The 16,566-nt window shown below is 38.1% G+C and overlaps 2 protein-coding genes across 5 annotated transcripts; both read left to right on the plus strand.

Annotated features, from left to right (window-relative positions):
- The first annotated feature begins 54 nt into the window (after positions 1 to 54).
- On the plus strand, positions 55 to 13,147 carry cbwd (COBW domain containing). Of its 4 annotated transcripts, none has more exons than XM_044112621.1 (16): positions 55 to 209; positions 495 to 604; positions 1,102 to 1,188; positions 1,867 to 1,963; positions 2,379 to 2,470; positions 4,235 to 4,294; positions 4,857 to 4,894; positions 6,272 to 6,318; positions 6,799 to 6,885; positions 6,988 to 7,032; positions 7,596 to 7,652; positions 9,398 to 9,449; positions 11,264 to 11,332; positions 11,435 to 11,500; positions 11,610 to 11,736; positions 12,694 to 13,147. In XM_044112621.1, the coding sequence occupies exons 2-16, from the start codon at positions 505 to 507 to the stop codon at positions 12,765 to 12,767; spliced, it is 1,098 nt and encodes a 365-aa protein (XP_043968556.1). In that variant the 5' UTR covers positions 55 to 209; positions 495 to 504; the 3' UTR covers positions 12,768 to 13,147. The 4 variants fall into 4 exon arrangements, with proteins under 4 accessions (XP_043968556.1, XP_043968559.1, XP_043968560.1 ...); XM_044112623.1 differs by having other exon boundaries at positions 86 to 151; XM_044112624.1 differs by lacking the exons at positions 11,264 to 11,332; positions 11,435 to 11,500; positions 11,610 to 11,736; positions 12,694 to 13,147 and adding an exon at positions 9,529 to 11,180.
- An 85-nt stretch (positions 13,148 to 13,232) lies between these two features.
- On the plus strand, positions 13,233 to 16,013 carry foxd5 (forkhead box D5). Its single transcript, XM_044112620.1, has 2 exons — positions 13,233 to 13,302; positions 14,668 to 16,013. Exons 1-2 carry the CDS (start codon positions 13,245 to 13,247, stop codon positions 16,011 to 16,013), a joined length of 1,404 nt encoding a protein of 467 aa, XP_043968555.1. The 5' UTR covers positions 13,233 to 13,244.
- Positions 16,014 to 16,566: the final 553 nt, after the last annotated feature.

Below are 16,566 nucleotides of genomic sequence, written 5' to 3' on the forward strand. Positions count from 1 at the left end.
TGGTGATTCTGGAACTGTAAAACTACTAGTAGAAGAAAAAGGCGGAACCATTGCTGGTGTTTGAAGATCTTACCGGACAATATTTAACGTAGCACGCTGTCATAACTACAAATCGAAAAGCTCTTTGTGGGAGCAAAGTTGTTAATCCGAGGTAGTTTTTCACGTTTTTTTGTAAATTAATATCTTATGTTTCCGTGATCACCCACCAGGTAGGATGATTATCTCTCTATGTAGCGTTTATTATCATTGTTTTATCATTGATTCGATTTTGACTAACATAGTAGCGAGTGAGTTCTTTAGGCTTGCATTTATTAACAGCCTTACCTGGAATGAAGTTATAGAAACACTAAGCTTCATTTTGAGTAATATTAGAAAAAAATCTTCATTCCAACTGTTTTATGATATTAACTTTTATGTAAGTTGTATATAAATGCACGTATGTTACATTCATGAGGCTAATTAATGTAACTTTTTCATTCATTACTCCCAATTAGGCTTACAAAAATGGAGGAGGAGGATGATTGTCCAGAGTTGGTGCCCATTGACAGCCAGTCTGGTCCCCCAGCTCGGCAGATCCCCGTCACCATCATCACCGGTTACCTGGGTGAGTTGTGGACTAAATAAGAAGATTAAAAGCTCGGACAAAGCTGCAGGACTGTTAACTCAGACCGTTTAATATCATGTAGCACCTTGGAAAAGTACTCATACCCCTTGAACTTTTTTTTTTATAGTTTATCATTTTATTTTATGTGATGGGCCAATAAAAAGTAATTTGTGGTTGTCCAATTTTTTTTTACTATAAAAAAATCAAAATCTATATTCAGTCTTTGTGAAAGCTCTTTTCAAGTCTTGCCACAGATTAGGTCTGGACTATCACTGGGACAATCTAAGACATGAGCATTATTTGATATAAACAATTCCATCGTCACACTGCCCTTATATTTAGTGTTGTCCTGCTGGAAAGTGAACCTCCTCCCCAATCTCAAGCGTTTAGCAGATTCTAAACACAGACTCTGTCTCTGAAACAATAAATATGACTGATGGGACTTGCGTACCACTGTGTGCGCACAAAACCTTAACATAAAATCCATTTCTTTACAGGTGCTGGGAAAACCACACTGCTGAATTATATCTTGACAGAACAACACAATAAGCGGATTGCTGTCATTCTCAATGAGTTTGGAGAAGGTAATTGAGGAGAAGAAGTGACGTAAAACCTAACTGAAACATATGCAGCCTGTTTAGTAGGTGGTTGAGTCACATTTGCATTTGTGCTATGAAGAGCTAATGTGCAAAGAAATAAGTATGTTACTTCTATTGGACTAATATAAACTAAAAAGGGATTTGTGTGTTAGGTTAGAGCTAGCACATGTGAATAAAATAGGGAAATGTCTAGGATTTACACATGAATACTTATCTACAGGAAAATGCAACTGTGATTAGGAGCAGAAAGCTCACTTGGGATTTCATAATGAAGACTGAGTGATATGTTGTTTTTTCTCTTTTTTAAAACCTATAAAATTGTGGTTCTATGAGAATTGCAACAAATTTTTTGCAGGTTTTTATTAAAATTTATTTTAGTTTTTTGAAAGGTTATTAAACCTAACAAACTTTATGTAGCTGACGTACAGGCAAAAATGTCCATTTGTATTATAAAGTTTACAGATCCCTGCTCTAGACAATGTGAGATTTGAGTCTTTGTGTTTATGGAAAACACAGATAAGAAAAACCTGTCTTAGTAAATGGTTTAGTAACTGGATGTTTAAAAACTGATAAAATAATTAGAAATGTCATTTAAGCCTTTACAGTACCTCTGAAAGCTGCCTATCCTCTATTCCCCCCTGTACCTCCTTCCCCTTCCTGCAGGGAGCGCTCTTGAGAAGTCGCTGGCAGTGAGTCAAGCAGGGGAGCTGTATGAGGAGTGGCTGGAGCTGAGAAATGGTTGCCTTTGCTGCTCTGTCAAGTATGCTTTGGAACTGCAGTTCATTTCAAATTCACTGATAAATATATTGACTTTTTTGTCACAAATATATTTTAACAAAAAAAAAAGACATGGAAGAATAAAAATATTTATATTCTTGTTTATTAACATTAAAACATATTTTAGCTTGGTATTTCTTGTGTATGTATATCATGTGTTTTAAAAAGTGATGATACTGTGAAAGAAAAAGATGTTTACCTCTAGAATTTGTTGAATAGTTTCTCTTAGCAAAGACAACGACAACAAAAAAAAAAAAACTGTAAACTGTTATTGGGATTTTTTTTGTACTTACATTTTCTTGTTTTATTTAAAAAAAGATGATTTATTCAGTATTTTTCAAATCAAGGCTTTTACCTTCTCATTGTTATTGCTTGATTCTTTTGCTATTTTTCCTTAGGGACAACGGGCTCAAAGCCATTGAAAACCTGATGGAGAAGAAAGGAAAGTTTGACTACATTCTTTTGGAAACAACAGGACTTGCTGATCCAGGTAACGCTCTTAAAGCTAAATTCAGGCAAGATGTTATAAATTTGTGTTTCCTGATTGGCTGATTGTGTTATATATAAGTGATGACCCCAGGATGTCACATTGTTCATTGAGTTCTCCATCACTGATCTCCTATTCTAGCCTTAGTTTTCACAGTTTATATAGTCTAGTTAGACATCAGGAACTTAACTTTACTGATATAAATGCAGCAATGTACCTTTTTACTTATCTATGCTAACAGACACCAATCTGTATCTAGTTGAATGGTATGTTTTCTTGTCTTTGTTCTATGTTGATGTTTATACTATCTGAAACCATAAAAATGTTCCAGATGTGGTGATTAACTCCAAAGAGGAAAGATTAAATTAAGAAAGCATTTAATTGCATTTATTTTGAAGGGAATGTTAAGGGTGATATGGAAGATTTTTATTTTAAATGTGAAAAAAAACTTAATTTTACATTATATTTTTCATCTCCTATCAGCACTTAAAGCTTTGGATTTTCTAAAATTTTCTGTTTAATACTATTGGAATAAAAGATTAACTTACACATGTTACAAGTTGTACAAGAGTTAAACAAAAGGGGAAAATTGTGTGTTTTCTTCATTTCAGTTAATTTTGAATCCATCTTTTACTATGTTATTTTTTTTCTTTTTGTTTGTGTGTCCAAATTGATAGTTTCTCCGCATACATTGTAAATCTCACATCAAAAGTTGGGACATTTTCTGACAAGCCGAAGATCAGAGTCATGTTGCTGTGACAGCAACACCAAGGGGAATCTTGAAAAGCATCTAATTGTCTGTTCATCTCTTTGCTGTCAATCTGGAAATGAGCTTTAGGCTATTAAAGTGGGGGGGGATTTTGGCGTGTCGCTAAGTGACAGGTGTCAGGAGGTAGCCTCACAGGCAGACACTCGCTGCCCCAGCTCTCGGTCAAAACAAACAGAGCAGACTCAGACTGGGGCTGGCCTGACTCTTCTTCCTGGTCATTGGCTCGTTATGGCCCGTGACAGGCCTGTCATTGGCTCCGGCAGCGCTGTCAATCATAAAGACTCCAGGGAGGATTCTCCTCTGTTCTTTCAAGGAGGAGGTTGGATGACTTATATGAAACATGCCATTCAAAAACTGTATTTGCATTATGCATCCATCAAATATTTGCAATTATTACTTATCCTCACCTGACAGTTTGACAAAAGTGCGAAATGGAAACAAACCAAATGTACCAGAAGGACGTGAACAATTGATGGCTTCTGAAATTGCTTTTATCTGGTTCTCTGGGCTCTGAATGAAAAAAAAAAAGTTTGGATATAGAAAATACCAAAGTAAATTAATTTCTAAATAAGAGCAAGCAAGTGAGAACCAAAGTAAATGTCATATTTTCTATTTTGTTCCAGTTGCATTTCTTCTTGTTGGTATTTTAAATTTTTTTACATTGTGTTGAAGTATTGTCCATCAAACGAAGCACATGATGTCATTTTCATAAGTTATGGCAATTTCTCTTCTGTTATTTTAAAATCTAAATGAATCAGGAAATAAAAATTTTGCTTCTGCCATAAATTTTAGGCCAATTTCTATATTTATTAATACAAATCCTTTGGTTTCTGAGATAATGTGCACAAATAATTTTACACAATAACACTGGAATATTACATTAGCATATTAGCAAGGTTATGTATGAATTAGATTTCTGTTCTCACTCTAGTTCAGCTTTAATCTTCCCGTTTTTCCCTCCTTCTTCCCCGTCCTAATATACTGACTCCTCTTCGCAGGAGCAGTGGCTTCCATGTTTTGGGTCGACGCAGAGCTCGGCAGTGATGTCTACTTAGACGGTGAATATCTGTTTTTGTACTTTAATTCCTTGTTTTGTGAGCCCCTTTGTTTCTTTTTCCTGTTGATGCGGGGTGAAGATTGAGAATCCAAAGGTAGTGCCCCATTATGCATGATCCCACCTCCATCTTGTTTAACAGCTGGTAGATCTTGGATTTGAAAACCTCATGCAGAGTCATCCAAACATTGTTGCTTTACTTTACAGTTCAATGTTTGTGTGAAGCAGCTAAATTTATTGCAGTGTATTAACTATTCACTGGAACCATTAGAACAAGTAATATTGAGTTGTTATAGGTGGGCCACAGTTTTAACTCAATATTCACTACATTATATTTAGTTTGCTCTCAATTCCTACTTTTCTTGTTTATTTGCCTCATTTCGGGATGCTTGTGTATTTGAATGAATGAGTTCAGCTGTTCTCTCTGTCTGGGCTCATTCACCAAGTCCTCTGTTCAGACTGAACAACTCAAAGAATCACTGACAGACACCAAAATGGAGCTTTGGTTCAGAACAAAAAGTGTTCGATTCATGCTTTGATTTTTTTTTTTGCTTGTCCTGCTGCAGGGATTGTGACTGTCATTGATGCCAAATATGGGCTTCAGGTATGTGATGGAGATGTTTGTTTTAATAGTAACACAAGATAAAAACTATTTAACCATTCATTTGAGAAAAGATTATTCTGCAGTAATTTCTTTAGTTTAGTAGTTATTTTTTTAACTTTCACAATAGAAAAAGAAAAAAATGGCAATTTTGCAGGTTTAATCAGGCAACCTGAAAAGATTAGTTATATTTACTGTGGTGCAGTGGCAGAAGGAGATGAGATTTTATTTTTGTTGTTTTTGTTTTTTACATCCTCAGCGGTCTGCTTAACCTCAGAGATTCTTTCTTTCCCCTCCTTTCAGTGAACAAACACATCCTGCCTCTTTTGTGCTACTTAAAAGGAACAAGACAAGTGACACCCAGATAATGGGCTCTAATTTAGAGGTGTCATGCTCAGTGAAGTGACACATTTCATGGCATTTTGTGAAGCAAGATGAAGGGAATCCAGACGGATAGGAGGGAATCAAACTCAGGTTGGCAGAGTAATAGATATCAGAGGAATGACCATTGCTATAGGGCTGTCATGTCCTCTTACCTGCCTCCTATTGCATTTGTTTTTTGATGTTGATCTAAAAATACCACCCTCCGCCCACACCTCCCTGAAATTTATCTATCTATCTAACATATTGTGTTTTTCTTGTGATGGTATGGGTTCGATGAAACAGGGCTCGCCTTTCTATTGAAGTTCCACTTCAAGTTGTGGATTAAAAACTCCAATGGTTCAAAAATCCCAAAAGGTAATCAGTGGACCCATAAAAATGACAACTAAATATAATTCTACTGAAAATAGAAGATTTTTCTATAGCGATTTGACCAAACCATCTACAAAACAGTAAAATAATATAAAGTTGTTAATAAAATTGCTAAACTACGAGTTTGAAAATTAATCAGGTGAGTGGGCGGGCTTATTCTGGCCCTGTGTGGCTGAGATCATCACAGTGATCTTAGTGATTCATGCAGCCCTAATGTTCTGTTATCGCAGTGTCTTGCCAAATTACTAAGACTTCTCAACCTTGCAAACATTGAACTGAGCTTGAGGTATTTTGCGAAGCAGAATGGGTTAACATTTCAGCCTCCATGTATGTTCAGCTGGACATACTCCAGCAGAATTTCATCTGTAACTCCAGCAAATGGTGGTTCTGATTACACACATTTTTATTTGCAAAAACCTTTGAAAACAATATACCCTTGTGGTTCCACTTTATAATTTCACACTAGTTTAATCGGGCAATCTGAAAAGATTTCCTGACACAAACCAGATTGTGTTGGTCTATCACATGAAATCCCAATTCTGGTATTTGTAGGGATGTCTCCTATTATATGATAAAGTTAATTTTGAGAATTTGTTTGTAATGTCTTTATTATTTCTTCTTTCATAGCAACTAAAAGAGGAAAAAGCAGAAGGACTTGTCAATGAAGCATCCAGGTCTGTCTACTGAAGTTTAGGTGTTTTTGCTCTTTTTTTCACTTTGTTGCTCTTGCTCACTAAATACTTCCAATACAAACAATTAAAAGAGCAATAGTTATATTTTGGTCAAAACTGAAAATCCTCAGTAGTCCAGCTTTTGAAATATTGATGGAGTGTGTCTTTCACACACCAGTTCTCTATAATGAGCAGCACTGATCTGAGTTTGAAATTCAGTGTGTTAAGTTAATTTGCAAGAAATGCCAATATAATAAGAACTCTTTTTAGTACTATGCAAAAATAAGTTCAACCATCTAGTTATAAAGTAGGTCAATTATTGCTAACACGCATAAAAAACAGTTTACAAACATGACTGGGCAAAACTTTATCCTGGTCCATTATTACCACTAGAACAGTGTTTCTGAATTTTCAGAATAAAGGTTTGTTGACGGTAAAGGAACCTTTGCCTTATTCACTCTTCTTTGCTTAATATCTTCTCAGACAGGTTGCTCTTGCTGACATCACCATTATCAATAAGACAGATCTGGTGGAGGAGGAGGAACTGAACCGAGTTCGAGACACTGTCAGGTCCACAACTTCCTACAACCAATCCTCCATCACTGATGTGGATTTAAAAGTAAGGCAGAGCTGTCAATTCGAACGATCGTAATTTTTCTTCTCTCACCTCAGGTCTATAAATGGTCTTGTTAAGATTTTAGAGACCCAGAGATCAAGGTGAGTCCCTTCTTTTTCAAACAAATAAAGGGTCATTCTCTGAGATGAGGTTAAGTAGCTTTTCCTGTGGTCCAACTATCCTCCTGTGTTCATCATAAGTCTTGCTCAGATCTTTGTATCAAAGATGAAGCAGCTCAGACAAGGAGACGTGCACATAAGCAAACACCAACTACACCGCCCTGAGCAGACCTCAACCCCACGTTGGTGTCCAGTTACCCACAAGTCTTTGCCCTCTGACCCCGGGGCCTGCAGGGTGGCTCCATGTTGAATGTGCGTACACACAGATGCGTGTGTAGCAGCCCGCAGAGGCCGAACACACGGTGGTGTAAATGAAAGGTCGGGTGTGTTTGGACTCTGTGCCGCCCTCCTGCAGAGCTCAGACCTGAGTGAACAGATGAAAGGCCGTTCAGCGAGGGGTTAATTGAAACAGTATTGTGGAGGCATTTATTGTTGGTTAGTTCTCGTTGTTACCTTTAAGGGTAGTTTAGGACCAAAGTTCAAATTATTCTTGTGGTTCGTTTTAAGTTTAAATGAAATGGAAGAAAATGTTGTCCTCTTTGCAGAGTGGATCTCTGCGACGTTCTGGATCTGCATTCATTCGACTGTCAGGACGGAACAAAGTAAGTTTGGTTTACCACCTTTTTATTTTACTGTTGTTGAGAAAAATGTGTACAATTTAGTAATTAATGGACGATTTAAGCTTTACTTACTTACAAACTCTGCTACAGTAATGTACTAGTTATATATTTACTAAGGATGTCTAAATTGAAAAGTGTTCCTGATGATGATCTGACTCACTTAAGATTGGACATGTACTGACTTCTTTAAAATAATAACTTTTCACATGCACTAAAATAATGCACTGCATTTAACATTTTCTTTTTCTGTGAAAAAAGATATCTGTGTCCATCTTCAGTAAATTTACATCTGTCTTCTGCTGATGGTCTTTCCATGAACCAGAAAACATGATTTCTGAAAATGCTAGGACTCTGGTAGCTTGTTCACTCTGTTTTGGCACAAGCTGAATGCGTCTGCTCGTAAAAAATTTCAGCTCACTTTTAATTGTGTACACAAAAAATGGACAGGAAAAATTGTTCTGCTGCATCATCCAACTGACTTCATCAAATTTAATAAGTTGTATTTCAGCTGCTTTCTGCACAGCGTTGTCCCCAAACTGACATCTGTCAGAGGAGAGTTGGATTCAACAAAGTAGTCAGTGTGAAGATATTTGATTTTCCCTTATGTATCAACAACTTTTTCTTTTATTGATACACTTAATTTGTGGGAACAAAAAGGTCTGAGAAATGCTTCGCGACTAAAGAAAATTATGTATCATGTGACTTCGATTTTTATCTTCTAAAACTATGCGACATATGAACTAATAGTATGGCGTTCTTGTAAAAAATATTTGTATTCCATTGTTAGCTTTTGTTACTAGTTTGTCTGATAGCAGCCTTTGATACTGCTGCTATGTTTCTCTCTAATTAACAGACTCCCTTGTTTTTTTTTTTTTTTTGTTTTTTTTTTTGACTGACCATCCCCCCCATCACACCGCAGGACGGTCATCATATTGTATACCCCAGCTGTGTCTCATTCCCATGAATAGAATCGGTGTTCGTCCCTTCATATGAATGAACCTGCCGCCGCGTTAAAGCTCCCTTACGTGCCCTGAGTCAGTGTCTCTTGACCAGCTGCAGAGGATTAGAGCTGTGTGTGTCCACTGGCACCCAGTGAGTCCTCCTTGTCCCAACAGATAGCGCCTTTTGAGTCTTGGCCCCTCCTCGTTTTTCAGCCCCATGCTGGCCGTTTGAAGCGCCCTCCCCCCCCCGCGCAGTTCTGCCTGTGTGGTACTAGCAGCACGGAGGGCTAAAGCAGCTGGACACAACATTTAGCCTCCTTGTGAGGTCAGAGGGAACTGGGGGTAATAGTTTGTTTGGGAGCTGTGGTCAGTATTCCAAAGGATTTAATTGCCATTTCTAAAGCATTCGCAACTCCATTTAGGGATGTCATTAAGCATCGACACAAGTAGAGATTAAAGACGGAAGAAAAAGTTCTTCTGTAGGTGGGAATTTTAAATGAATTTCATTTTAATTTTAAAAAAGTAATGTATTTTATATATATATTTTTTTTTAACTAAGCAAGCATCTTTAATGTTAAAGGTAGTTGATGAAACATGAGTTGCAGGGTAAAGCTCAAACTATCAGAAACAAAAGCTTGGTTTATCTGCTCGTTAATAAGTCTAACAGCCTAATATCTTCAAAATGTTTCTTCAGGTTGTCAGGTGTTTAAAAATGACGTTGGGTGAAATTGTTGGCTGACATTTTGAAACAAGTTTTCATGTCTATTTATTTCTCTGATCTGAAAGACTCACTGAGAAGCTCCAGCTTGTGCAACCGACCAGACCACACCTGGACAAGGTTTGTTTACAGCGATCTGAGTTTGCTTTGTGCATTTCTGACGGTGTTACTATATTTTCAGTTTGTTAATTTATTTCAGCACATCCTTTCCTGCAGGATAAAGCGGAATGCGATCTCAGAGCCCTGCATTACCCCGGGGCTTCAACACTTCAGTGAAAACTCCCGCCCTGCTGCACTTTTTGTGCTGCAATCAATTTGATGCGTTTGATGTTTTTGTGTTGGATTACAAATGGAGTCAATCTGAGCTAAAAACAACCTAAGCACTGTAGCACCTTTGCTCTAGACTAACAAGAGCTCCCCGGCCACATTAAACTTTTTTAGATAATTGTAACTTTGAAACCACAAATTTCAGTCTCTACAGCAAGATATTGCATTATCTTTTCCCAGTGAGGATGGTTTATTTAACATAAAACAGAATAGAAATGTATGTATTGTGCCACAATGGGGAAATTCTGCTGCAGCAAAGTGATAGGTAATCAAAGTAAGTAGGTTCACACAAAGATAGAAGATTAAATATGTAACAAGAAAATAAAGAATAAAATGCTGCACAATGAGGTCAAAAGTTCAACACAAATATTATATAGTTATTAAAGAATAGCGTAGTCCAAATATGCAACTGAGTAGGTTAACTTTTCAAAAATAGTTGAGAATGTGCATGTATTTTTGAGTTTTAAAAAACAAAAGAACTTTTACAAAAAGCGACTGTGCAACAGCAGAGATATGTGGACGCCAACAGAAATGTCAAAGACCTGTACAGTAATGCATAGGGAAAATATGGATATGTTGATATATTGTATATAATCCCAATAAAATACATAGATTTTTTTTCTTGTATTTTTGGAAAGTATGCGGAAAGTTCAGAGGGAACAAAATATTTTTTTTGTAAGGCCCTCAAAATGTTGCCAGCCATCATTTTTCTGGGCCTCTTTAATATTTTTTTCACATAGCAGTACCACGAGAAATGATTCTCTGCTGCAGTTAGTTGTGCTTTATACACATAAACTTTTATCACAGGATGAGGATAGACCGGGGTTATTCGGGTGGGTAAATAACACCATTGTTTGTGTGTTTTCTCTCAAGTTCCTTTTCCCGCATGAAGCTCCACTATCCCTCAGACCCCCCTGACACACGACCACACCTCCACCACCGCTGCCTCCATCACACCCCTCTTTTCATGTAAATGAGAATGCCGCTTTCTCTGTTGTTATACCAAATGACAAGGAAGTGCGTAACCTCAGCACTAAAACCTAAACCTCCCCCGAATATCTGCAAGGTGTCCTTTTTAATGTTGCGAGGGAGCATCAAAGAGGGAGGGGCAGCGTGTGTGTGAGAAAGATGCAAAGAGCGAGACACTGTCGCTCCATTTCGGGTGCCAAATGGGGCTGTGGGTTTTGACACGCTCACTGACAAAGTCCTCAGCCGGGGCGTAAAAAGTGCGTCTTTTGTTCAGAGCTCACCGTTAGTCTCACTAAACTGAAAACATCTTTGTAAATAAATGTTTAGCTCCTGAAAATAAGAATCCCAAGTTATGAAAGCAGCAGTGCTATTCAACAAATTCTGTATCAAATACAGACAGAGCTTTGCATCTCATATGGAAGTATATACAGTTTTATTGTCGTGGTTACTATTTATGTTTTTAAAAACAACATAAACCTGCTTTTCATCCACTCCATGCCATTTTGCAGGATTTCTCTACCCAGTAAATTTAATATCTTGTGGATATAATAACTGTGATGTAATGTATTTATATATATATATATATATATATATATATATATATATATATATATATATTTTTTTTTTATCACCTCCAGAGTATTTTAACTGCGACGTTTGAGGTGATGGGAGACCTCTGTGAAGATGCCCTAAATACTTTCATCCAAGTAAAGACACAATCTATTATTCTTGTCCCTGTTGCCACTGCTAATTAGTTTTGGTACCATTACACTCTTTGAAACGTAAACACTCATTTTCCACTGTGACAGGATCTTCTTTGGGAAAAGAAGTTCTGTAACAAAGCAGGGGAACCCATGAGTGTCATCCGGTTGAAGGTACGGCAGAACACAATAGTTCCCCGGTGGTTTTATTATCAATTAACCTCCTGTTAGACTATTCATTTGAGGCAGCTTAATGTTTTACTTGTGACTTGTGTGTTTTCAGGGTATAGTATCATTTGCAGGCAAAGCGCACCAAGTAATGCTGCAGGGGGTTCATGAGCTATACGAGTTAAATGAGACTCCACAACTTTGGGAGGAAAACCCGCACACAAACAGGCTGGTCTTTATAGGTAGGCAAGATCACCCACACACATGTACACACACATTTTGATGCCTTTTTAGACATCGTTGTCAAAAAAATGTATTAAAGTTGTTAAGGAACTTAAAGTCATTTTTGGGGGGTTTCAGTGAATTTATGACATATTTTCAATTTTATTTCACAATAATACAGTTTAGTCATTTTACTGTAGTCTTTGGCTTCCTAAAACATATCCCACTAAATCATCCTAAATGATAACTTTATTATTAACGTTACTTTTTACACTGATTAGTGTCATTATAGTTGGTTGTAGAATGAAGGTTGGATTTGCAGGTACAAAAGTACACAGACCCATTTGAATGTTTTCTCATTTTATCAAGCTAGAATTAAATGTTTATTATTGCATGAACAATATTAGCCACAGAAGCAGATGAGAGGTCTATGTTGACTCTGGAGGAGCGTTGGATCTCAGGTGGGAGAATCTGTCAGTGGGACAAACTGTTGTTTGCTTAAAACCAAATTCAGATTTATTTTGTCATTCCAGATAAAGAGTGTGCAAGATTCTCAAAATTGTAGAAACATTGCTACTTAAATGTGAAATTAAATTTGGCCTTCATAGAAGAGTGCTGCACATCACCCTGCACAGATTATCACCATAATGAAACACAGCAGTAGCAGCATCATACTAGATACAGGTAAATCCTCTATGAAAACCTGCACTAAAGCCTTGAGTCAGGTGCAGAGATTTTCTCTCCAGCAGGACAACAGCGCTAATCCAGAGCTTCAAAATAACTTTTTTTTTCTTCTACTTGACAGTTCTTCTCTACTTTCTGTCAAACTATCACAAAATTTCCCAAAATACATTGAAGTATTTTATTGTAGGAGAAATGAGAAAAGGTTTGAGGTTTTTGTTCTGTGTCTTTCGACATGATTGTCTCTTTATTCTGGTGTCTTAAATATTTTTTTTTGCCTTTCCTTTAAATTGCAGGAAAGAACTTGGACAAGAACATCCTGCAGGAGATTTTTATTTCTACTGTTGTGATGGGTGGAGTGAAAAAATAGCTTTTAAGCTCCTTTGTGAAAACGTGTGTAGTAAAAAGGTTATGTCAGATTTCATAGAACTGATTATGCTTCTCCAACTCTATTTTCTTCTATGGATGACCTAATGGAAGAATAAAAAGTAAAAATAACTGCAACTTCTTTAACTTGTGATATTTTATCACAACCCCTAGTAAAGAAAAAACTAGAGTAGGAAATAGTGGGAAAAAATGTCTAACTCGTAAAGGATTAAAGACGGTGATTAACATTTCACTTTTTAAATGAAACTTTAAATGAGCTTGTCAGTATTTACATTTCTGATACTCAATTGGACTTGTATCCATAAGTCAGACTTTCATCAGTTCTGTATTTCTGAATTAATTTAAATAAAGTTTTCTTCTAAATCAGGTGTTCTGTCACTTTTTTGTTCCATCCTCATCACATGATCATATTGAACAAGTTTTGTTCTGAAAGAAAGTTGCTCTAAAGGTGACAAAAAAAATGAGTTTCAGCTTTCACTTAAAATACCATCAGAAGACCAGAGAGATCTCCAGGGCTTGTACGGTAAAAGCAAATCAGATGATTTCTTTGAACTAAATGGCAGGTTTTCTGTTTTATTAATCTGGTGTATTAAGGACTACAGACATTTGCAGGTTTTCATTAAATCACATACATGCATGCTGGTTGTATGTTTGTGATTGCAAATAATTTCCCCCTTGCTCTTCATGGGAGCATTGGTTTGTGAGGTGAGAATCAGCCCTGTCACGCACAGAATAACAACAGGCCCAGTAGGAAATGGGTGGAGCCCTTCCACGTTGATTAATTGCAATGCAGATACTATAACAGCGTGTTTTTTTTTTTTATTTGTTTGTTTGTTTTTTTTGTGTTTTTCTTCGTTTTTTGTGTGTTGGTGGCGCTGTTGGAGCTCCTTGCTTTGAACACTGCCTTTCAGCTGAACCCGAGCCCTGTCACCGCGGAGCGCTTCACGCAGCTGAACCGTTTCCTTGTTGATTCTCATGCTGATGGCCTCATTAAGAGCAAATACTGCCTGTTCTCTCCGCTGGCTGCAGGAAGCCCCATCCCACCACCATTTTCACGGTCACACCACCCGCGGGGCATCCAGAGGTGGAAAACTGAGCAGTAGGCTACAGTAGGTTTCTTATCACGAGTTAAGTATGAGGTTGTAAATCCACCTGGAACACCTCACGCTTGAATATGGTGTATGATTTGTTTATTTTTTATTATTATTTTTTAAGAGGTTAAGCAGAGAAACTGGTTTCATGTATCCTCTTTGCAGATGTAAGCCTTTGATCTTAGCCTATAAAATGTAGGACAATAAAGAATTTCTTGTGTGATAACTGAGTATCACGACAAAACATTATTCTTTATAATGGCCAAGATGTGAAGATGTTATTTACTGAGGCCTACAGTGTATTGTTGCTTTCAATGGCAACTCCAAAGTGGAAGAACATGTCGCCATCGAATCACTAACACCCAGCGCTTCCATCATGCTCACCTTCCTCACCTCAATAGTGTGGTAATTTGTAATCAAAATTTGTTACAAATAAGGAAGGAGGGGGGGGGGGGGATTATTTTATTTGGGAAAGCGTAAGTAGAACTTGGTTAATTTAACACCCTACAACAGTCAGTTTGTGTCATAAAATATTGTATGTCCATTTAATTCCTGAGTAGATCAACAAAACAAAATCACAACTAAGTTATATTTGCATCATAACTAAATAAAAAAAAAATGCTGTGACCCGTGGGTAATTTCAACTTGATGATTTTTCCCTTAACTACAAAATTCTGTTCTTCTCAGCCTTCAGCATTGTTAGGCGCCCCAACATTGCTACCCTCTGGATGCGACTCTGTTAGTAATTACTTTCTTTCTTCCAACTTGTTCCAACTATCTCCCAACTAACAGGTATCCTAAAGAATGCCTCACTCGGCCATTCTTGGGATGAAAGGACCCTTCGCACCAACCAGGCATTCCCCTCCGCCCTATCTTGCTGTGGCCCCCTGCAGCGAGGGGGCTCTGATAGGTCCGAAGGATTAATGGGACTGGCCTGCAGGGCAGAAGCATCCCTGTCTATAAAACCTCTTCGCTCACTACAGCAAACCGCCTTGTGTTTAGACAGGCAGATCACAAACGCGCTTTTACGCACGACGCACCGTCACGCTTATTTTGGCATACAAAGTTTAGGCGCGACTATGATTCTGTCCGGTGAATCTGAGGCGCCTCACCAAACTAGACTGTCTGTGGAAGAGCATGAGATTGATATAGTGGGCAGTGAAGAGCCTGTCCACCAGCTGGTGTTCCGGACCGAGTGCTCCACGGACGCCGGATTTTCGACAGAATCTGGTGCTGAGTTTGACTCCTCAGAGCCCGATTCCTCTGGGGAAAGCGAGAGCAGCTTCAGCACAGACGCTCCGACGCCCAGGAAGGCTCAGAGTGGCTCGGTAAAGCCTCCGTACTCTTACATCGCCCTCATCACCATGGCCATCCTGCAGAGCCCACTGAAGAAGCTGACGCTGAGCAGCATCTGCGACTTCATCAGCAACAAGTTTCCCTACTACAGGGAGAAGTTCCCAGCTTGGCAGAACTCCATCAGACACAACCTCTCTCTCAATGACTGTTTCATCAAGATCCCAAGGGAGCCCGGGAACCCGGGGAAAGGTAACTACTGGTCTCTGGACCCTGCGTCTGAGGATATGTTTGACAACGGCAGCTTCCTGCGTAGGAGGAAGCGATTCAAGAGGAACCAGCCGGAATTCAGCAGAGACGGATTGTTTTACTCTAACCTGAGCAGCTACAGACCGTACGGACAGCCGTATAGCGCACAGGGGCAGGTAAATCTCTTACCCGCTGCTCCGGCTCGGTACATACCCTTGCAGGATGTCACTATGATGCCCCCTTCTTCTTACCATCTTTTACCGCGTGCTCTAAACGCCAACGAGAAAAGCAGCGGGCCTAAAGACTCCAGAGCGCAGCCGTGCGTAACAGAGCCAAAGTCTGGCGCTCAAGCAAAGTGCTCATTCAGCATCGACAGCATCATGAGCAGACCATCTCCCAGCGGTGCACAAAACCCACATCCACTCCACTCTCTTCACGGCGGCCTTGAATTTGGCCATCTGATGTCAAACCCGGCATCCCGTTTGGTACCAGCGTTCCTGCAGCCTTTAAAGACTCACCTGCACTACAGGCCTGCAATGCCGAGCACTGCTCCTTTAATAAACGAGCATCTCCTACATTCTGTCCCTCAATGCTGAGACCACCTGAGACACTTTACACTGTTTTTTTGTCTGTTTCTTAAAGAAATTTTTTGGTTGCATGATATTTATGTGCTTTATTATGTAAATAAGAAGAGTGGTAATATATCTGTGATATTGGATGGTGATACAAAATAGTTGTTTTATTGTTTTCCTACCAACTAGGGTGTCAAAATAAATGTTTGAGAAGTATGTTTTGGTTTCGTGATGATTTGAAAAAAAATATATATATATATATGGAATTTTTTTTTAAAGCCTGTAAGTATATTTATGATTAAAATGTTCTTGTTTCATAAAATATTTTTCTGAGTTGGTTTTTATTTGGTTGATGTGGAAAAAATAGAGAAAAGTTAGAAATATATTTGTTGTGTTTACTACTTTAGTATGTAGAAGCAATGGTAGTAATGATTAAATAGAAAACACATACAGAGACCTACTCATAAACAAGAACATACAGAATAAAAACTACACAGTTAAATATCAAAAAATATTTCCAAATGCAAATGTGATGAAGTTTGAAACACAAAAATGAAAAAAAGAGAAAGAACTGAAG

Source organism: Gambusia affinis, linkage group LG03 (genome assembly GCF_019740435.1).
Source record: "Gambusia affinis linkage group LG03, SWU_Gaff_1.0, whole genome shotgun sequence".
In the NCBI taxonomy this organism is placed as follows: Eukaryota; Metazoa; Chordata; class Actinopteri; order Cyprinodontiformes; family Poeciliidae; genus Gambusia; species Gambusia affinis.

Excerpts from the sequence above, each read along its gene's own strand:
- cbwd (XM_044112621.1), top strand. The coding sequence starts at position 505 with ATGGAGGAGGAGGATGATTGTCCAGAGTTGGTGCCCATTGACAGCCAG. Across the intron at positions 9,450-11,263 it reads CCAGACCACACCTGGACAAG|AGTATTTTAACTGCGACGTT; the intron begins GTTTGTTTACAG and ends TATCACCTCCAG. Across the intron at positions 11,333-11,434 it reads CCCTAAATACTTTCATCCAA|GATCTTCTTTGGGAAAAGAA; the intron begins GTAAAGACACAA and ends CCACTGTGACAG.
- foxd5 (XM_044112620.1), top strand. The coding sequence starts at position 13,245 with ATGAGTTTCAGCTTTCACTTAAAATACCATCAGAAGACCAGAGAGATC. Across the intron at positions 13,303-14,667 it reads CAGAGAGATCTCCAGGGCTT|GTATCCTAAAGAATGCCTCA; the intron begins GTACGGTAAAAG and ends CCCAACTAACAG.